The following is a 22,676-nucleotide window of genomic DNA, read 5'->3' as shown; positions in this document are numbered from 1 at the left end:
TGCAGTTAAGTCATGTGTGGGTACTCCCACCGCTTTCAAGACGTCTGCCCAGCATGGAAGAGTAGGCCAAAAGTATCCTGTGGAGGAGCTCTCCGTCTAGCGAAGGCCCTTCCCCCCAGCAGTGGCATGAGCAAGCAATTGCAGGGCTGCGCCTTTACCCCACAGCATTCTCTCTTTAACATCCCTCCTCACGGTCTGTCTCTTGTCATCCCTTTTTTTGTACCCCCTCCTGACCCCCCAACTCTAACCCCCCCCCGCCCCCGAAGGCTCCACCACATCGTCGTCAACCAATCAGAACGAGGCTGAAATCGGAGGGGACGATGATGTGTTTTCGGTGAGTTCTGCAAAGTCTTTCGCGATTTCACTTCTCGCTTCGAACGCCTCGTCGGATCAAACCGCCGTAGATGCTGGGGGGGGGGAGGGGGGGGGGTTCGTACCCTGGGCCCGTAGCCGCCATTCACTGTTCGTTCGGCGGAGTTCTCAAGTGTGGCGTGACAACGGCGGCGTCAGCCTGGTCACCGATCACTGGGACACAACAACAACCACAACAAGAACCACAACAAAAAACATCACGCGAAATTAGTTGTTTTGCTGAAATTGGATCTAAGAACTATACATTAGTTTTATCGGTATGCGACAAACTTAATTTTCACGGCGTGTAAAAAGGTGTCCTTCAGAAGTAGTTCTGTGACGTTATCTTCCGGGGGCGTTTTTTCCATTACAATTCCACCGTCCACCAGCAGTCTTCTTATTATATTGATCTCAGCAAAATCTCGCAGAGCCACAGAACGTGTGCAGAGTAGGCTCTTTGCCCCCACCACCTGACCTAACCCACCCTCTACCCAGACACCCCTCACTTTCGTCTCTGCGCCGCGGGAGCAACATGAGCGAGTGCCACCATTAGCTGGGAAAGTTGAAAAGTGGGAGGCGGCACGGGTTGCATAATGGGACCCAAACGCGCGGCTTCAGGCGCTGCCAAGCGAGGCCTCGGACCTTAAACGCCTGGACCACCGCGGTCGGTGTTTAACCTTCTTTGCGGTCGGGGCACCACAAGGACTCACCTGTTCCGACCGTAGCTTCTTCCCGCGCTCAGAAATAACGCGGGCGTCGGCATGGGCTCGTGAGCTGGCGCAGCTGCAATGGCCGGTCGGCTCCCCCCGCCCTTGTTGGCGGGGTCACCTGGTCTTACGGCGGGCCAGGTTGCTGGCTCCCGCTGTGAGTGCGGGCGGGCGGCACAGCGCAGCGCGGGGGTCGCGGTGCTTGGCGGAGGGTGGGGGGGGGAGGGACTCTTCTTGACCTCTCCAAGGGCAGCGCTCGCTCTACCGGAGCTGCTCGCCGCTCGCCGGCACGAGGAGTTGAGACGTCGCCCGAGCTCGACGGGCGCGTCGCGCACACGAAGGCACTCGGAGGCGAGTCCCGGAAGAGTCGTGCGGACGCGGCGTACATGCAGACACGCGCGGTGCCGGCACTGTAACGACCGGCACCGGCCCCTCGGGAATAGGGTCACTCGCGGAAACGAAAAATGAGCACAGGGGGACAGGGGAGGGGGCGGGACGTGGGCGACCGCCGCACGGATGTGTCGTACGTTACGCACACGTGCGCAGGGTGGAACTGCTTCGCAAGCTGACAGCTCCTCCTGTGCCGGCCGCCCGCTACCAGGGCACGTCCGGCTCAGAGGAGGCCCGCTCTGCCAGGACTCTGGGCCCTCATCGGCGCACTGCAAGAGGATTGATGAGACGCCGCCTTCGTCGGAAGAGATGGAGGGGCGGTTGTTTTGCCCCTCACCGTCCGCATGCCGCTACATCCTCGCCCAACATCGCAGCTGCGCATGTTGCTGGTGTTGTAGAGGCTGTGACCCCAACAGTGCAGGCTTCGTACCCGCAAGGTTGAGCGTGCGGAGGACGATGCCAACCAACGGAGCACGCTACGTCCTTGCGCTGATGTCGGTGATGTGGAGGAGCCCCGGCGTCTGCGTCGTCGAGACTTGCGGAACGAGGAAGGCGGTGTGCATCCCCCGTCGACATTGACTTCCAAGGAGGACGTCGTTGGGAGCTCCTGGATGTGATTTGATCAGCGACGAGCGTGCACGCAGCTCGCGCAGCAAGTATTGCTAAAGCGAAGTCCACCACAGGGAGGTCGCGGAGGAGGAGGATCTCTCCGAGAGAGACGGGCCGCTCCATCGCTCCTCCCTGCCGCCATTGGGTTCCCTGCCGCCGTTGGGTTCCCTGCAGCAGCAGCAGCAGCAGATTTAGGCATCATTGGGCAAAACTGGCCGAAGCCGCGCGTCCCATTGTGCAAACTGGATGCTTGCTTACGCCATGCCATTGTTTTACCACCACCGTCCCTTATGCGGACGCCTCCTCGGTGTCCGGGTTCTTGCCACGTTAAGCCGGCCTCGCAGAGCGCCTCAGTCACCTCCTAACCCTGTCGATGGGTCACTCGATAGCGAGTTCAGGTGAGGGGGCGGGGCCATCGGGCAGCCGCCACAACGATGAACATTGCCTCGTGCGTGGCGCACGTGGCGGAGTGCATCCTCAACGCCGTGGGAGACTGAGTACCATGTGATCGCAAAGGGGGCGGCACTTCCAAACAGGCCTCCCAATGCCTTCGGGACATTGCGAGGCTCAGGGTGGGTGCCGTCGCCACGCACGCCTGCAGCGGCTGCACACGTGAGCAGGAGCAGCATCCGGCTGGAGGGGTCAAAGTTGACTGCGAGCTCCGAAGCTGTTGGGCGCCGTGACATCAAAGAGGCCGCGGTTGGACGTTCCAGCCAATGGCTGGAAACTCTTTCTAACCATACAAACACCGTGTTCTTAGCGGTGATTACAATGGGCAGGAGCGTAAGGGAGCCACAAGCCTTACTTACTCACCCCCCCCTCCCCCCCCCAATTTATCTGGTAACTGAGCATCACGGCTCGATTTCTGCTGAAGGTGGCGTCCACTTTTGTCACCTTCGGCAGGAGTTGGGTCTACCGACGCTGTGGCCGGCACCATTTGCTTCCGAGAAGCTGAGGAGGCCACTCGATTCTTTAGATTATTGCTCGAGCCCTCATGTTTTACCCGCAGTGAACGCCGCGTGGCAGCTTGTTCGTCTCGATCAGCAAAAGTGTCGAGGGGCGAGCAAAGCCTCGTAAGGCGAGGCCGTCCATGTTGGCGGAGGGAGTGCGTTGAGCATTGCTGCTGGGGCGCAGGGGAGCATGCCCCCCCTCCTCCCCCCCCCCCCTACAAACCTGAGGACACATTCCACCAGGGCCGGTCGCAACCTCGTGGACTAGAGCATCCAATGTTATCCGTTGGAGGAAAATCTACAAGCCGGCTGACGTGGAAGTACCCGCCCTGCCCAAAGCATTTACTCGGCCATTATCGATTGGATACGCTCACCTCACAGGACGCCGCCTCTGGCGCGGTGTTGACGGCACCTGTGTAGGGAAGGTCCTGCCCCCCCCCCACTCCTCTGGCACGTGCCAGCTTTGGGCACGTGTTGCCAAATTTTAAGAAGAGCTGTGGGTGCACGGCAGCGTTGGAATGGAGAGAGAGGTTTTGTACCTTGGTACAATAACAAACAAAAGATTTTTCCATTCAATGCCGCCATCCACAGGGGATCACCCCCCCCCCCAATCTATGTCCGCGTTGGGCGTCTCCTCGATTCAGGCAGGAGGCCTGGCTCCCGAGAATCTGGGGGGGGGGGGGGGGATTTAGGTTCGGCTTTTTGTCCACGCCAGGAATTCCCTCCTGCTTTTGCTGATCATGTCCCAAGTCTCCTCACGGGTAGTGCTTCACAAGGGGGTTAATTCATGCCCGTGGGGGGGGGGGGGGTGCTGTTTGGGGGGATGTCTCCTCTCCCGTTACTCCACTCCAAGCTGTTCTTATCTTATGTTCCATCACGCGAACTTCGGTCATTCTCGCAGTGGCTCTCGGCTCGCCATCGAACAAAGACGCTCGCCGCATCGCGTGCTTTCAGATGCGCTTCTGCGGTCGTCTTGAACGCTCCTCCTTCCGATATTAGGAAGCCACCGGAGCTGGGCACTTTTACATCAAAATTGAAAACTAATTTCTTTCGAACTGCTTTATTGTTGGCTACATACGGTGCGAAAGAAGTTCAACATACATGGTGTGGATATTTATATTTGTTCTTGTGTATCTCTACCTTGCGTTCTGTATGTATGAATGTTTAACTTTTTTCGCACCGTGCTGATCAAAAGTCAATGTGGGGTTCTGTGTAGCAGGTGGGTTAAGTCAGGTGGCGGGGGCGGAGACCCTTCTCTGCACACGTTCCGTGGCCCTGTGGGATTTTGTTAATATGTATATAATAAGAAGACTGGCGGACAGTGGAATTGTAATGGTAAAAAAGTTTTTTTTAAACCAAAGTTCAGACCCTACATCTTCCTGACTTAGAGGTTCCGTCGCGCTGCTCACTGCGAGATTTGGGGAACCGAATGAAAATGTCTTCATCTCGTGATAGGACGTTGATGGTACAGCCTTAAAGTAGAATTAAAATAAACCTTCACGAAGGTGCACACTGCCACCACCACCACAGTCTCGTGTGTCTGATACACAACTGCCAAATGTCCGCGCAGAGTGGACGTAGTTTTCAAAGTGCCGTCATATTTTAGAGGTGCCGTCGCTCTTGACTCGCAGAAGAGCGATTTTTGTGTCCCATGGCAGAAACGGGGTTCCGTTCGCGGTCGGGAAAGTTCATCGCCGGGGCGCTGTCCTGTATGCGCGCGTCAAAACTCTCGGTCGCGTCAGCACCTGGCGCCGATCGTTGTGGTTTTGTCTGTACGTAGGGTGAACTTCTTTCGCACCGTACGTAGCCAAGCGTGATAATCGGAGGTGCGGTGAGCACGGTTGGTGTTTCGCTTCACGTATAAAGTTGCGCCCTTGAAAAAAATACTCTCACCGTAAAGTATTTCTTTTTCGACCTCGCAAATCATTCACCGGCAAAAATCAAACAAGGGCAAAAAACGATGTCATCGCAAATATTCGCGAGCGGCCAGAGAGGTGCACTGTATCAACACGTGACTTTCATAGCCCTTGGGCAGAGACACTCAATGCCGCCTGGGTGTTTTTTCCAGGACACGTGTGCACACGACGGGAAACATTTGTGGGTAGTTGTTCCAAACTCCGGTAGTTGAATGGAGAAGAGAATCCGTTCGGTGTGAACGGGTCCCTCTGCGCGGGCCCTCTCTGTCAAACGGCCACGTACAAATTTCCACGTGCGTGCGCACACGTGTGTGTGTGTGCTCGCGCGTGCGCTATCCTTAAGCCGAGATTTCCCCTCCTGTGCGGCATCGCAATAATCGCATACTTAGCTCTCCTGGTCCTGCTCCTCCTCCATCACCCCTTGACGTCAGTAGAACGTTTGCAAACCATTGTGTCGAGCTCCCTGTCTGCGTGCGCGACCGCGTCGTTCCGACGCTCGAACAACTTGTAACGGTGGTTAAAAAAAGATTAGCCGAAAAACAATGCGCTCTAAACAGGAAGAGAGCAAAAACATCGCCACCTTGGCCGCCGGTTATTTATATTTGCGGAGTTGTGCACGTGAGCGTGCCGGCACGAAGCCCCGTATCCCATCATTCATTTATTTACTTTTCCGCAAAATTTTCGGGTGGTGACGGCGAGGCCAGGCCGTCGCGTTCCTTGGGAGCGGGGCCCATTTCCCTCCGCTGCCTTCCTCTCCGAGAGCACATGCCACCACCGAGAGCACATGCCACCACCGCTCTCAGGAATCTCCAGTTAAACGGTTGCAGCTGTGCCCCGGCGGCACGCGGCAATGGAATCGTCGCCGTCATCAACATCGTCGTTATTTGTTACAATAATTAATAAATGAAGTCCACCCACATTTTTTTTTAAGACGGCTGCAACAGTGCACTCTTTGTCACGGGGACCTGCGCTGTGTGCCCGCGCACACTTGTGTAAGCGTGGTTTGTTGATCCACTGCTGGATGAGGGCCTTCCAATCCTGACCAACTCCCCCGGAACCTAATCAACTAGCCAAATCGGCCACTGGTACTAGCTCTATCCCGAACCCTAACTCGGCAAACCAGTCACGAGTACGAGCTGTACCTGTGCAGCCCTATGTCAAGCCACTGCTGGATGAGGGCCTCCCACCTCCGTGGGGGTTATTTGACCGTGATTCACCACGATCGTCAGGGCGGGTTGGTGATGGCTGGGAGCAGAGGCGTGGGGGAATGGAGTGCAGTACAACTATGGCATTGCTGCCTCTGTTGCCCTCAACATCGCCCCCGCAGCCTCTAAACCTGTTGTGCGAGGCAGTCACCCACCCCAAGTGCTACCCCTTTCCACTCGTGGCTAACGTCGGCGACGAATATCCGAACCGGTCCCGGGCCTCCCCGTTTGGCCTTAAATCATTATCACTGGTGCAGCGTGTAAACGTCAGCGCGGGGGAGACACGGCTGGCACCGGGCCGTGTTGCTGGCCACACCGGGCCCCCTCGTGCACCGTGCCGGCTTTAATAGATTGCTCACTAACAACATCACATGATAGATTCTTTCGCGTGAAAAGCTGCCCCATTGTTCAACCGCCCCTCTTAGGCGCAGCACCGCGACCGTGTGAGCCGCTGGTTTGCGCCGAACGTTGGCGACCGCTCTGCTCCAGCGTGTGCACGGGCTTCAAGGGGAACACGGCGGTGGCTTTTTTGTTTTACTTCTTTTTAAGGAGGCTCCGAAAGGACGTGGCTTCTGAACCTCCCCCCCCCATCCCTTGTGCGTGCGGCCAATTCGTGTCACTGCAAACAACAGGGCCTTCTGTTATTGGCAACGGAGTTCATCGGATGTTGCTAAAGTTTTTGAATTGCATTGGTGGGTGAAATGAATTGGGCTCCCGTGTTTGGTTTAAGATGAATCCCAAGGCGATAAACGCCGCTAGTTACGACTACAAAGACACAGAGACGAATATGCCCTGTATATCCTTAATAGGCAATTGGGGTGTTCGTTTGATGTTAGCGAGCACCTATTAAAATCGGAATGACGCACGAGGAGGTGTCTCTTTTTCTCTCCCAGTGCCGATGTTTACACACCACACCAGGTACTCATTTGAGGCAGAGTCGACCTAGGGGGAGGCCCAGGACCAGTTCGGATATTCGCGATTTGATGTTGGCCAAGGCCCGGGAATTTAACTTTGGGTCATAGCGCAGTGCGCCGACCACTTTGCCACCGCTTCCCTGGCTAGACAGACACACACGTGCAGACAAAGCCACCACAGATGTGACAATGGAGGTCGCTTCATGGAGTGGCATTCCAGCTTGTTGTTGTTTTGTTCCCCCTTTTTCCGAATCATTTTATCTTTTACCCCGGCACAGCCAACGCATGATAATGATGATGACCTTCGGCACGTCCCGAATGCATTTCCCGTCACACTCAAATCTTAACGTTCCTTAGAGCTACAATGGCAATTGGTGTATGTGAGTGCGTGAGTGCGTGTGTACGTGTGTGTGCGTGTGTGTGTGTGCGTGTGTGTGTGTGTGGCGATCGGTAGTGTTACGGTTAGCGCACCTCGCTACCAACCTGGCGACCCGAGTTCGATTCCCGCTCACGGCCAACACCGGTGACGATTATCTGAACCGGTTCTGGGCCTCCCTTAGGCCGACTCAGCCTCAAATGAGTACCTGGTGCGGTGTGTAAACATCGCCACTGAGAAGACAAAGGCGGTCGGGCGTGGTGCTGGCCACCCACCCCCTCGTGTACCGTTCCGGCCTCCATCGTAACTGGCCAACAGCACTTGCCCCAACAGTCTTTTATGCCTATACGGGGGGGGTGGGGGGAATCTTTGTCTTTGTGTATATGTTTGAGCACGTGTATATTTACACGTGCGTGGGCGTGTATAAATATATGACTGCTCACCCAAAGGATTAACAAAATGCGGGCGGCTATTCTTGCGTAAACGCCCGCGGTGCTCTGCCGTCCTTGCGCCCGCCACCACCTCTGCCCACAGTTCTTTTCCTGTACTATAAAAAAGTGCCTTCACGAGGCAATGGGGGGGCGGCGGCGGGGGGGGGGTAGAGGAGCGCTTCATCGTCGCTGCCGGATGGGCAAAAAATGCCGCGAGGCAATCGTCTGGCGGGCAGGCGGGCGGGCAGGCGGGCGGGCGTCGTTTCCCTTCCACCGAGGAGCAGCGCGAGTGGGCGAGCAGCGCGCTCGCCGCCATTTAGTTCGGCGGAAATAAATGCGAGGGGCAGGCCGAAGTCCGGCGTGGACGAGGGATTTGACGAGTTTTCTCGAGGCCCTCGCCTGCCGGGAAAGATCCGCGCCGCTGCCGGTTAAGCCTTGGCGGGCGCTGCTTTCGTGGGAAGGCGCTTCGTTTAACAGATACATATTTAACAGATAAATTATTTAGCGGGTAAATAAAGCCCGCTCGTTTGTTTTGCCAGTGTCAAAGCGCTTTCCCTGATTTATTTATTGAATAAATAAATAAAAACAGGTGATTAATTACGGAGTTTCCTTGGGCGCGATCGCGCTGCGTGATTTCGTGTCTTGCATTTGAACTTCTTAAACTCCGCTCGCACGTAGCCAACGCAAAAAAGCAGCTATCAAAAAATGAGTTTTCAATTTAGCTCGGTGCCCAGCGTCCCGCTGCGTGTGCTGACCCGAATGAGAATCAGAAACTTTATTGAGACTACGAGAGGAGGGACCCGATGAGCTCTGAAGCTTTTCTTCACAGATGTCCGGTGTGGGCTGGTCAGCGAGTTACAACAGCAAACATTACAAAAAAAGCCGCTAAATATACATAAATAATAAATACATTAGTTATAGAAGTCGGATTTCTCAAGTTTGGGCAGGGCAGCAAAAATGACAACGAAACAGTCCCAGACTGCACCAGGATAACACCGCAGCAGTAGCCCCGCAATCAGATGGCACATCAGCATTGAGCCGTCGATGCAGAGGCAAGGGTCAAAGTTACGGATCACGTTCGCAGATGTGGTCGCATCGAGGACTAACCCGGCGCGAATGTTCGGCTCCTGAACGAGCGACATAGAGTGAATCGTCGGACACCACACAAAGATCCCCCGTATAGCCTTAACGGACTGTAGGGGCAAGTGCTGTTAGCGAGCACCTATGAAGGCCGGAACGGTACACGAGGGGGTGGGTGGCCAGCACCACGCCCGACCGCCTTTGTCTCCCCAGTGGCGATGTTTACACACCGCACCAGGTACTCATTTCAGGCTGAGTCGACCTAGAGAAGGCCCAGGACCGCGCCAAACAACGCCGACAGCCCCGACGGTGAAACCCCTACGCGGTTGCGCCAACCCACAAACGTGAAACGGCGTTGGGAGCCCCTGCCCGCGTGTTGCCACGCACGACGCGTACGGCGTTTAGCGTCACGTGCTCGGAGCTGGGCGTGCGTCTTCCCGACGGGGCTCTCCAGCACGTGGAGAGAAACGTCGGACTTGGCGTGGAGTAACACGAGCGGTGCGGCCTGCAAACGCGTCGGGAGATGGGCGCTTTAGTTTTCTTTTTTCTTCTTCCTCTTCTTCTACTTCTTATTCTCGCTCAAGCGCCTTCGACTATTAGTCGCTCCGAGCCAAGCTGGACTCAGAGGCGCAGTTCTGCTTCATCAGGTTCCTCTGTTTATTCACTGAGCGTGTTGCCCCATTTCCTAAATTAAACAATTTTTATTTCACCAGGTAATGCCCACTGAGCTGTCTAGCTCTTTTTCAGAAGCAAATGACAGCCCAACGAAGTGGCTCATCACGCGGACATTTCTAGGGGCAGCCAAATACACTAAATGTGTGATGTTGACTCTAAATGTGGAGGGAAAAACCGGAGGACCCCGAGATAAATCCAAGATGCAAACTCCAAATATGCATCAGGGTCGGGATCAAACCCACGACCTCCTGTACACCGGGCGAGGTGGTTAACATCTCCTAGCCACCGCGGGCGCCTCTCTGCCTCACGCCCGACTGCAACGGCGAGCAGTTTCCGCTGCTTCCCCAGCGCAGCCTCGTACGAGATTACGCTACAACGGGCAGGTTTGTGTTGGCGGTTGTTATCAGCCATTCGTTACTGATGAGTCCCGTACCTTCATTCGCACAAACCAACATCAGATAATTCTTCCAGCAATACCGGTACGTGCTTTTTGTTGCCTGCAATCTCTCTCAAAACATACGATGAAGGGGAATGCGTGAATTTTTTTTCTCCCTTGCACGGGCATCGGATCTCTGAGTTTTGCCAGCCCTGGGATTTGAACCCAGCTTCTCCTTGTTTACGTCTCAGGAAGTCCACACGGGCATAGCCTGTGTTGAGGCACACGAGGAGTACTCACTGCGTCTTTCAGTGCGTCCGTGTAAACTACCAACGGGGTGGAGTCGTGGCGCAGCGATTAGCGTACCGCACTATGAAACCCGGCGACCTGAGCTTGATTCCCGGCCACGGCTAACACCAGCAACCTGTCCTGACTCGCGTGGCGGAGTATTGTCACGCAGCCCCCCGTGACCAAGAGGCATGTGAAGTGAAGGCCTTCATCCAGCAGTGGATTGATAAAGGGCTGTAAAACTTACACTTTGCATGCAGGCCGCGAGCGGTGTGGCTGAAGTGTGCGCGGACTCCCGTCTCTTTCAAAGACGTTGGGCCGGTGTGGAAGAGTAGGCCAAATACCTGTCCAGAGGGGCTCTCTCCAGCTCCCTCTGGCTGGAGGCCCTTCCCCCAGCAGTGGCGGGAGCGATAAAATGCAGGGCTGCGCCTTTACCTTCTAAATTGTACCAACGCTAATGCATAAATGCCGCATATATATATATATATAAATAAATACACATCCTGGGGTTGTCGGTGATTTGCGGCCGCGTGGCGTCAGAACTGATCCCGCCGCGGGTTTTGTCTCCAGCCCAGTGTGGAAGGCACTTCTCCCGCCCTGGCGAAGAAGGACGGGGGAGGGAAGGGACATCAGGCGACGGTGAGGAGAGGGCCTGGGGAGAGGAACACGCGCGCAGTGAAGAAACGCACGCACACACACGCATGCGTGCGTGCCCAACGCACGCACCGTCACGGCCATGGGCACGGATGAAAGAGGGACACGGAGATTTTGTACGGATTAGACGGCAACTGAAAATCCACACCCCCTGTATTTGAGGAGGCCCATCACTATCGCTGTAGGCCCCTGAAATGCGCCGTTCGTGGCGTCACCATCATTGTGCGTGGTGATCGTGCGCACGCTCGGAAACTAAAAACCGGACGGTGCATTATTATTTTTAAAGGCGGGCAGCATTATGCATTTACATCGCTCCATCGGATGAGAGATCACGTTCTCAAAATTAGTGATCAACGCGCACATTTTTTTGCAGTGACGAATACACACCACTTACAGAATTTCTTTCTGTTTTAACTTGTGATGAGCTCACTTTATTTATTTACGTATTTATTTTATACGACATCGGACGCGTCGCAACGGCGTTCTCTTTCCACGCAGAAATCACCGAACGCATTTCCCGCCGTTGCCGAACGGGGGAGAATCCTGCGTGCGTAGAATCTCGGCGAGTAGGCCCAGTTGGCATCACGCCCCTGTGTTTGCGTCCGAGTGTAACACCCCCCCCCCAACTCCCCAGCGATGTCAGACACCACCACTGCCTTCTCGATGAGTCACGTGTGGATGGCGGTTCATGGTCTCCGATGGTCTGGCGGCAGGATGGCCGGGCATCGGTGGTGACGCTGGCGCCTCGCAGCAAAGAAGTTCCTGGGTTCGATTCCCGACTCGGGGCGCCTTTCTGTGCGGAGTTTGTTTGCTCCTCCCCCCTTGTTTTGCACGAGCTTCCTCCGGGGTTTTCCGGTTTCCTCCCATAGCTATATATATAGCTATGGAAGCGTGTTGGACTTTGCCAAGGGTGCGTCTTGTCTCCACTCCTGTTTGTGATTTTTCATGGACAGGATATGAAGGCACAGCCGAGACATGGAGAGTATCCGGTACGGGGGCATGGAGGTGGCGTCGCTGCTTTTTTGCGGATGACGTTTTCATCTTTGCCTCGTCAGTCTGTGACCTCCAGCGTGCACTTGAGCGGTTTGATGAGGATCAGTACCTCAAAATCTGAGGTCCATGGTTCACTCCCGGGAGATGGTGGATTGTTCTCTCCAGGTTAGGGGGGAACAGCTGCACTTAGTGGAGGAGTTTAAGTACCTCGGGGTCTCTTTCGTGAGTGACGGTAAGTGGGAGCGGGAGATCGGCCGGCGGATCGATGCGGCGTTGCGGGCGCTCTCCCGTTCCGTGGTAGTGAAGTGGGAGCTGAGTTCACGAACAAAGCTCTCGGTTTACAGGTCGATCTTCATTCCCACCCGCATTTTTGGTCATGAGCTTTGGGTAATGACCGAAAGGATGACATCGCTGGTACAAGGGGCCGAAATGAGGTTTTTCCGCACCGTTGCCGGGGTCACTCTCCGTGACCGGGCGAGGAGCTCGGTAATCCGGGAGAGCCTCAGAGTCCAGCCGCCGCTGCTCCTCCGCATCGAGAGGAGCCACTAGAGGTGGTTCGGGCAGCCGGTAAGGATGCCCCACCCGGTAGACTCCCCGTGGAAGTTTACCTTGCAGCACGTCCCACTGGGCGAAGGCCCCGGGGGCTGGTCCAAGACACGCCGGCGGGACTGTGTTGCTCAGCTGGCCAGGGAACACGTGGGAATTCCCCTGGAAGAGTTAGAGTCTGTCGCCACGGAAAGGGAGGTCTGGACTGCCCTGCTCAACAAGCTGCCGCCGCGACCCTCACCAGGAAAAGCGGACTGAGAAACGAACGAATGAACGATTATATTTAAAAGAAGAAAAAACAACGTAACTGGTATTGGATAAACATTCCCTGGTGCTGAAAATGTATCTGCAAAGTAATTCGGTTGGGTTTGCAGAACACAACATCAACCGCGACTGTGAAAACTTGGCAGGACCCTCCTGAAAAATAGTGTTGAGACTCGGTGTGACTTTCCTGGGTAAACAAGGTTTGGAGTAATAATAATAACAATTTAATTTCTCAGCATTCCTGTGGCCATCACACTGAAAGTTATGAAATAACTATCCGCTGCACTTGATTTATAGAACTAAATGTTGTTTTCTAAAAGGTACGCAGTGTGTTTATGTTTTTATGAGTAACATTTCATATTGTTGCGAAGTTGCTATGTTTCACATATGGGTATAGTCTGCCAGTTGGGTGGGTTGTGGGTAAATATATATGTTTTCCTTGGTAAAAACAGACCGTCTGTTTTTATTTATATGGTTTACTTTTTTTTATAATTCAAATTTATAATAATTCAAATTTATAATAATTCAAATGTATAATGCACATTCCATCTTAGGATCCCAATGCACAATGCATGAAAAGCAGGAAGCAACAACAGATCAGGGCAATCGACCAAACTAATGCTAAAACCCCCCCCCCCATTGTATAGTCTGCCAGTCGGGTGGCTGGCGAGTAATTGTTTTATTTGTCAATGGGAGAATAGACACGTGCTTTATTGTATTGGTATAAAAATTGTTATGTACGTATGTCCAACTTTTTCGCACCGTACGTAGCAAACCGTGCTCATCGGCGGTGCGGGGGAAGCACAACAATCTGAACACAAAAAGCAGTTGTAAAGAAATGAGTTTTCAATTTAGAAGATTGAAAAGTGCATAGCTCCCAGCGGCTTCCCAATATTGGAAGAGCGTTCCAGACGGCCGCAGAAGCGCATCTGAAAGCGCGCGATGCTGTGACCATCTTTGTTCGATTGCGAGCCAAAAGCTGCCGCTGCGAGGACGACCGGAGTTCATTCGACGGTTGATGCTCCTTGACGAATCCTACCCTCGTGTATTCTCCTCTTAGCAGTATCTCGTCCATCAGAGCGCAACGCGTCGGCAGCGCCGTATCGACGGGGGGGGCGGGGGGGGGGTGTTCGTGACGCGTAGGGTGCCCGAGCCGGGTTTTCCGGCCGGCCGTCAGGACTGTGCTCTCGCCGTGTCTCTCGCCGTGCAGGCGCGCGGCAAGCTGGGGCGGCACGTGAGCTTCCAAGACGAGGACGAGGAGGACGAGGCGGCGCAGGGCAACGCGCCCGAGGAGCGCGGCCTCATGGGAGTGCGCGGCGGCTACGACGACTACCGGGACGCGGCGGCGCGCAAGCGCGACCTGCAGGCGCTCCAGGGCCACTACGTGCAGGTCGGCTGCAAGGGGGACGGCAAGAAAGCCGAGTACGAGCGGCCGCGCGGCAGCCCCGGCGAGGCCGAGGCCGAGAAGGAGGAGCGGGGCTCCGGCCGCTTCGGCAAGGCGCCGGCGGCGCACCACCCGCAGCAGCTGCAGCTGTGCGAGCAGCAGCTGCCGCAGCAGCAGCAGCAGGCGCGCGAGGAGGAAGGGGTCGCCGGCGGTGGCGGCGGCGGGGTGCTGCGGTGCAAGTACTGCCGCGCGGCGTTCGACCCGCCGGGCAACCGGCGCGGGGGCTGCCCGGACGCGCCAGACCCTGCCCGTCGCTGCGTGACGGCGCTCAGTTGCATGTGCGCCGCGGAGAGCATGCTGTACCACTGCATGGCCGACCCCGAGGGGAACTACTCGGACCCCTGCTCGTGCGAGACGGGCGGCCACGAGAGGTTCGGCCTGCGCTGGGCGGCGCTGGTCGCGCTCTCGCTGCTGGTGCCCTGCCTGTGCCTGTACCCGCCGCTGCAGGGCTGCTACACGTGCGGGAAGGTGTGCGGCTGCTGCGGGGGCAAGCACAAGGCGGCGGGCTGAAGGGAAAGCCGCAGGCCGTAAGCCGTAGCTTTGGAAGTCTTTCGGAAGCCTCGTGAAAATAGAGAAGGCTCCGTTGATTAGCCTCCGGTTTTAGCCGGGCGAGTTTTCCGCGCTGGCGAGCGCGTCGGCCACTTACGGTAGTTTGTTCCGGCTTTCGGCGACGGGGGAGTCCGAGGGTTGGTCGCAGTCGGATGGGGATGGTCCACTCGCGCTCTGATGGTTACACAAATAGGGTGTAGTGCTCAGTTTCGCGACCGATTTAATTCTAGAAATATTTGCGGAGGTTGTGTAAAGAAGAAAAAAAGGAAACGGTTTTTTTTGTTCACGGAAAATAACGTTTGGCTTCAGTGGTAGTTTGGAATCTTTCGTCATCACTCTCACCATTTTGAGTACGCATTAATTGCCCTCCCCAGTCGTGTCTCACCAACACAATGCCAGGGTGTGCGTACTGCACGCAAGCTGTTGGGAGAATGCCGTTCTTGTTTTTCTTGACGAGCCCCCTGTACACTTTACTCTGCGCGACGTTCGATCACTTGTGTTGTTTTTCAGCCCCCCTCCAACGTTTGTTGAGTCCAAACGCCCTCGAGCCCGGCTCCTCCCATGTCGATCGCCTAGTGCAGTGGTTCTTAACCTGGGGTGCACGCACCCCTTGGGGGTGCGAGACGTGGCCAGATTTTTGTCAGAAAGTAAATCACCGAGAAGGCAAATTAAGCACGGGCACGTAGGTACAACTACTTTGTTTCATCAAACCCGATGTGTTTATTAACATTGTACTTTTTTATTTATATTTGAGAACCAAAGGAGGGGTGGGGTGGGGGGGGTGCAAGGCTGCAGCAAAGGTTAAGAACCACTGGCGTCGAGGTTTCTTTGGGAGACGTTCTGCTGTGGGTGGACGGATGGATGGATTTAAGCAAAACAAAAGAAGACGTGCAAGAATGGTGTGCAAGTGTTGTGTCTGTCATACTTACTTGTCGTACATAGGCGCACTCGATAAGTGCCACAAAAGTTGCAATTAGAACACCCAGGGGCGGTTGTACTCTCAGGCGTCTTGCTGTGAGACAGCGCATCGGTAAAAAATAAATCGCCGCAAATTAAAGGATTTCCTTCCCCCATGCCCCCCCCCCCCTCAATCTCTTAGTGTCGATGAACCGAAACAACTCACACGGTTTCCAAATTATCACCTCCTACCAGCTGTTAAAACAACTCGCGAGCATTTTGTATAGAGGCCTCGTGTGTATCAAGTAATTCTTCATCAGTTACGACCAAAAAAATGTAAACCCCTGGACTCGGAAGTGTCCATTTTGAGTGTTCGGTGTCGATCGGTATTGAAATGGCCCGAGCCTAATCCTCCTCCGCTGCCATCATCGTTTTGCCGTTGTCCCCGATTGAACCCCCCGTTCCCAGCGGCGACTGCACTCGGAAGTCCCCATAGAGTGACCCAATTAACCTCGTCTGAAAAGCGGCTCTGGGTTTAACCGAGATTTCCAGAAACTTAGCAGAGCCAAAGTCCTTGGATGAACTCCGATGAGCACTCGACGCGGCGCACTCCCCGGCCGACGCTTCACCGTCTATTTTGCGCGTGCGATTAAGAGGCTGCCCTGCGTGAGCGACGGAGCCAAGGAGACGTTGGCTCGCAGTGCCGCCCGCGCGCTCCGATTTTGCCGCACGCCACTGTCGAGCAGCAGTGGCCAGGTTTTTCCTGCAAGTTAATGGGGCCGCGCCGCGCATCCTGGCTGCAGATTTATTAGGGAGGTGATTTGGATATTGCACAACGAGGGCATGCGTACAATAATGCATACGAGAGGGGGGGGCGGTTTTAAATGTGGGTTGTTAAATGTGCGTACACGCTCTTGTTTTCACTATCAACCTGTATAACGGCTCTTGTCAATCCACTGGCGAACAAAGGCATTGATGTTTGGCAGCAGAGGGGGCAGTGCAGCAAAGCCCCTGTTGTTGTGCTGTACTTCTTTGCTCCCACGCCTATGCATTAATTGCATGATTAGCGCACAAATAATTGGAATATAAAAATGAATCTTCAACACGATGTCAGTGCAACTCTTTTAGTACCTCAGTTCTCAACGCGTTTCCGCCTGGAGTGTAAACCTGTGTATGTGAATCCCTTAGGGGGGTGCGTCATTCGTAAACGGATGTCGTTTTTTTTTCTTTTTTCGGTTTGGGCACAATCGGCGTGGAGCGCGCGCCACTGAAGCGCACGCGCTGGCACACCGCCGCGCTGCGTCGGCGTGCTGGCGGGGGGACATCTGGTGTGCGATGAACTCCACGGATATCCGCCAGCGACGTGCTCCACCTTTGCGTTGTTGTTGGAAACTTCGCAGCGGCGTATTTTTTGTGCAGGGTGTTGGACGTGTATGTTCTTTTTTCTTTTTGTTACCGCAGTTCCTTTTGTGGTTTACGGAGAAGCTAAGACACACCTGAGATCTATTTTCCGGGCACTTTTCACACCATTAGATTTTTAATTATTGTTGTTGTTGATTTTATTTTCTCCTTACAGTTTATTGGAGAGTGTATGTCTCGCCCGTGGGTTTTTCATCACATTGACACAATCCGTCACGTTGAGTTGAGGTGACCTGTCGTACTTGATATCATAACTTTTTTTAAGCGAAGTATAAACTTTTCAAAAGTCCAGAAAAGGTGCGTAAGATTCGAGAGTTCACTGCCATTTTCTTCTGTTTAGAAAACAACAAAAAATATATTTATTTCTCTTTAAATTAGATGCCCCACATTTAAGAAGGGGTTGTAGAAATTTAGATATTAGACTTGAGAATATGAGATTGAAAAGAAGCTATCTGTAAACTTTAGCTCTGTATGTACTGAAAGAATTTTGTCAAAAATATTTTAAAAGTAGATTTTATAAAGCCAATTGGAAGACGGGGGGGGGGGTCTCTGAACTACAAGCAGCCCGGTGTACATATTGTTTTGTAATTCCAAATAACTTGAGACGTTCTTTGACACAAGAGGGAGTATGCGCTGTATATAGTTCTATGTTGATGACGATGATTCCGTGTTTATCCTCGGTGGGCCCCTGAGAGAGCGGGGCAGCCGGTTTAAAGAGTGGTAGTTCCTGAGTGAAGGTGACATGAATGCAACTTCGGTTTTAAATTATTAAACGATTTCCTTAGACCTTACTGATGTTTGCGCCTTACAGTTTTAACATTATCGATTGCCTCGATCCTTTCGGTTAGTTTCTAACAGGCAGCCGGCTATATCGTCGGACAATGGTTTCGTTTTGTTTTTCTTTCTCTGTTCGAGTCGTAGACATGCGGCGACATTTCCCAGCTCGTTGGGGAAAAAAGCCGTCGTGGTGGCGTAACGTCGCGGTAAGAGGCACTGCGCTTCGTCGAGATTCAGTGGCACTGAGAGCCTACGCCGGATACTATGCCCCAGGGGCCCGTTTACAACCACGTGCTGGAAACCAGCCCCGAGGGCTCGACGCAGGTGCGGGTCGAATGCGGCTCCGATTCTTTCGGGACCGTAACTGCCGTCGGGTTGACGGTCGGCAGACTGGGGCGCCGTGGGTGAGACCATCTCCCTCGCCCGTCACGCAGGAGGCCGCCGTGGGTTCGATCCCAATATCCCGTTGGACTCGGGGTCCCATCGGTGCTCGCCGGTCGCACCGTGGGTAGGAGCGAGCGGGCCCCATGCCTCATCTTGCATGACTAATTGCGGACTCTAATTGCGTTACACCGGGTTATTTTTTTTCTTTCGATTTTTATTATTGTATTGTTTATTTGTATTTTTTTTTAAAGAAAGCATTTATATAGTGACTTGATAGCGTGCGCGCGCACACACACACACACCTTTCTATCATTCGTGTCGAGCGTTTGCATGTCGCATCGTTTCTTTTGGTTAGTAAAAAAAACCTCTCGCTCCGAAGGATATTTGCTCATATTTAAATTAACATTTTGGCAACCGGAAGATAAAAAAAGAAAATAATCTCTGTATAAAAAAAAAGCCTTTATGTTGCAGTCGTTGTGTACAGTATCCGTATGCTTCCAAATTGAAAGCAGTTTAGTGGTGAAATCCTTTAAAGTATGAGTTCTGTGTTGGTAACCGTTTGCCGTTTATCATAGAGAAGTGAAGTGCCTCCTGTTCTGTCTCCCAGCGTGCCACCGGTGTTCAATCAATACTTTATATCGGCCCTTTATTTGACTGTATTAGAGACACGTGCTATGATGTACATTTTTCGTTTATATTACTCCTCAATTTATAACACTTTGGCTGTACGCTTATGTGTATACTCTAGACAGTGTTACTTGAACGGAATAGTTCATAATTGTTTTCCAATTATGTTGTGCGGTGTTTTATTAATGAACACTACCAAATAAAGTGCTGGTATCTGCACCGGTGGGTCTTGGCCGCTCGAGTGTGATTCCCTGCTGCGGCGCGCGTGCAAGGAGCCGTGGTGGGGGGGTCGGGGAGTCGGCCATCGACTCCGCAAGTGAAAAATGAGGACGGAAAAGTGAAACCGCGGAATGTGATGCTCGGAACTTTCACGCGCGCGGGCAGCGGTTAGCGCGCTCCGCTGCGAACCCCCGAGTTCGATCCCGGTCCACGGCGAACACCAGTGAAGATGATCTGTGCCGGCCCTGGGCCGCCCCTAGATCGACTCGGCCGCAGATTAGTACCCGGTGCGGAGTGTGTAAACGTTGCTACAAAGGGAGGCAAAGGCAGCCCGGATTGGTGCTGGCCACCGACCATCTGCTGTAACGTGCCGGCCTTCATAGGTGCTCGCTAACATCACTTTCCCCAACAGTCAGGTAAGTCTATATGGGGGATATTTGTTTTATTTTAAACACGAGACACACTAGCCCTAACTCTAGGCAGCGAGACACTAGCCCTAACCCTAGCCCTGGCCACACGAGTCAATCAGACCCTACCTCAATGCTTTATGCCAAGCCAATCAGATTCTAGCCCTAGCTGCACTGAACAACTAGACCCTAACCCTAACTACACTCGCTAACCCGAGTTTAGCCTTGACCAGCTAGCCAACCAGCCATTAGTGCTCACTATATCCCTCACCCTAACCACTTGCACGAGCTATACCCGTACGCCCCTTTGTCAATCCACTGCTGGATGAGGGCCTTCCCATGCCGTGACGGTCATGGGGATCATTTGACGCTACTTCACTACACTGATCGGTGGGAGCGTCGGCGAGGAGCGTAGAACTACGGGACAATTTATTTTTGCTGCAGTGCCCTCCACGTAGCCGAGCAGCAGGCTATGACACCCTGCTATGCGTGGTGGTCGCGGACCCATGCACTATCCAGGCTCAACTCTGCTTAGGTTTCAAGCTCCTGGTTAGAGATTTGGTGCATTCCGGATGATTTGGTCATCGGCAGGAACCATCGCAGGAGTAAAATACAAACATGTACGGAGTTATTTTTGGATGAAGTTTTTTTGCGAAGGGCCTATGAATTTGTATCCGCACCGTGGGCTATCTCGTCAAATACGGCTCTGATTTTTCGGACAATGACTGCCGTGGAGTAGCTTTGAAAACTGGGGCGCCACGGTGAGATGCAATCTTCCTCGCCTGGCACGCAGGAAGTCGTGGGTTCGATCCCGATGCCTGTGTATTTGGAGTTCACGTGTCTCTCTCGCCCCGTTGTCGCGTGGATTGTTCTCCGGGTCCGATTTTCCCCTCAACATTTTAGTATCAGTATGTGTTTCGATTATTTGGCTGCAACTGTAAATCCCCACGTGTTATGATGATATAAGCCACGTTGATAAGCTATCACGTGTGGCCAGGTTGCCCTTGAAAAAAAAGAGCTCATAGCTCAGTGAGCTTTACCTGGTAAAGCAAATATATAAAAACTGGACTTGCAATTCCAGACGTCGATGGTTCAATTCCATCTCCCGCCTCCGACCGTCCAGCAGTATAAATAGGTATACCACATATTCTTGGTTCTTTCGGTAAAGTCACGTAGAAGGGAAATAACAAAATAAAAAATATATAAAACAATAAAAATATACCACAGTCGATTTAGGCATGTTGTGTGTGGGTGGGGTTAAGGGTGGGTACGTGCCCACCTATTCCAAAGATCCCGTGGCGTCTTTCGCAAGAGTAGACCGGCCGTTGCGTGCAAAGCGTCACAGGTCCACATTTTGCCAAATGTTGAAAAATTACCCGCAAATTTACTCGGCTCGATTGGAGAATACAGCACACATGGCATGTATCGAAACACTGGATTGGTAACGCGTCAGGAAGCACGCCTAGCCACCAGAGGGAGCGCGAGAGCAAGCGGTGGCCGGAATGATGGTGACGGTCGCTCTCGGCTCGAGAGGAGTAACCGTGGCTTAGAATGCCACCTACCGCCCCAGTGCCCAAACACCAGTGGGAGTGGGGTGGGGGGAGGTAACTATTTTCCGGAGCTCAGTCCCGGACAGCTCCGCCTGAAATTAAGCCCTGGGTGTAATAAGACATAGATTAATCTGTTAATATCGCCTCTTTAAAATTAACACGCGTTGGCTTTCGCGAGCAAAAGACACGATTAATAATTAGCATGTTTGGTCAGATCGCGTGAGTATAATGCCAACGTGTGTCGTACACCCTTCTCCACCCGACGCGGTCAAATAACATAAAGTTCCGACGTGAACAAAGACATTGCTTCTGCACACCGGTATGTCGAAGAGCTATCCACCACTTAACAATTAGGCCCGGTCCGTTTCTCTGGCAGTTGCAACCAGCATCATCAAGCGAGTAGCAGTATTATTGACAACATACCGCACATGAAAGGTCGACGGAGCCGCTGTACTGTATGTAACTATGTCCTGTGACGATACTGCGTTGTGATGTGCAGGAGGCCCATTGCCCGAAACGTTGCCTATTTTATGTTTCCATGTAAGGCCACACAGTGTTGTTAACGAATGTTGTTGAGTGTTTTGTTTTATGCCCGATGGTCACCCATCGGATGACTATCCGGGCTCTAAGCTGCTTCGCTGCCGAGATCTGCACTACGAGGTCGGGCGAATGCCACGAGATTTGCCCACGGGCTCACCTCGTGGGGACGTGTTTCAATTCGCGCGCGCAAGAATCGATGTAGCTAAACCATTTATTAAAATTTTACCAGGTAAGGCCCAATGAGCTAAAAAAACATATTTTAACACTTCTGAGAATTTGCAACAATACCACGAGAAATGTGCCTCATCTGGGCTCTGGAGACCACCTGGAGAAGTTTCCAGGCAACGTGTTGACAATGATGGCTATCAACATACATTTGTTATCATGTTCCAGTGTATTATCCGTTCTCTTTCCATTTAAAACGATAGTCCCATATAAGTTTGAAGTTTTCGTGACTACAGGGATTCATACTCTTTGGTTCTTTCGGTAAAGTCACGTGACTTTACCGAAAGAACCAAAGAGTAATTCCCATATAAGTGTTAAAAAAAGATTAAAGCACCCTATAAATAGCTCTTTTTTCAGAGGCGACCTGGCCACAAATTAGCGTTCAACGAAAGTGGCTTATCGTCACCATGTGTAAATGTATTGCAGCCAAATAATCTAAACGCACGTTTCTAAATGTGGGGGGAAAAATCCGGAGGACCCGGAGAAAAATCCAACCGACCACGGGGAGAGAGACACGCAAACTACAAATATACAGCTGGCGTCAGGGTCGTGATCGAACCCAGGGCCTCCTGCGTACCAGGTGAGGTTGTTAACATCTCGGCCACCGTGGCGCCCCTGTGACATGGAGCAGAGTCTGTTTTCAGAGGGGGCGAGGTTAGGAGGAGGGATGCAGAATGGGGGTGGCCACAGCCGAAGTCGCGTGATTCGCAGGAGGCGTGAAGCCGCTTTAGATTCGTGGCACGCGTGATGGGCTCCATGTGAGCGCTGCGGCCACCAGAGGGTGCTACGAAATTCACCGCGGAGTTAATTTTTGTTTTACCAGGTAAGGCCCCACTCAGAGATAGAAAGCTATTTTTTCAGAAGCGACCTGGTCACAAATTATATAGCTCAACGAAATGGCTTATCGTGTGGA

At 53.2% G+C, this 22,676-nt stretch overlaps 1 protein-coding gene across 2 annotated transcripts in view; it reads left to right on the top strand.

Moving 5' to 3' along the window:
• LOC144729779 (sprouty-related, EVH1 domain-containing protein 2-like) overlaps positions 1-19,041 on the top strand; it is a 49,203-nt gene extending 30,162 nt beyond the window's left edge. Inside the window, exons 4-6 of one of the 2 annotated variants that reach the window (XM_078610268.1) lie at positions 267-334; positions 10,839-10,907; positions 13,936-19,041. In XM_078610268.1, coding sequence (XP_078466394.1) covers positions 267-334; positions 10,839-10,907; positions 13,936-14,679 — 881 coding nt within the window. In that variant the 3' untranslated portion in view covers positions 14,680-19,041. The remainder of the gene's footprint in view (positions 1-266; positions 335-10,838; positions 10,908-13,935) is intronic. The other variant, XM_078610269.1, reaches the window with a different exon arrangement.
• Positions 19,042-22,676: the final 3,635 nt, after the last annotated feature.

The sequence above is a fragment of the Lampetra planeri genome, chromosome 33 (genome assembly GCF_965212315.1).
Source record: "Lampetra planeri chromosome 33, kcLamPlan1.2.h2, whole genome shotgun sequence".
Classification (NCBI taxonomy): domain Eukaryota; kingdom Metazoa; phylum Chordata; class Hyperoartia; order Petromyzontiformes; family Petromyzontidae; genus Lampetra; species Lampetra planeri.
The sequence above is the reverse complement of the archived record's forward strand: the minus strand, read 5'-3'. Positions and strand labels throughout refer to the sequence as shown.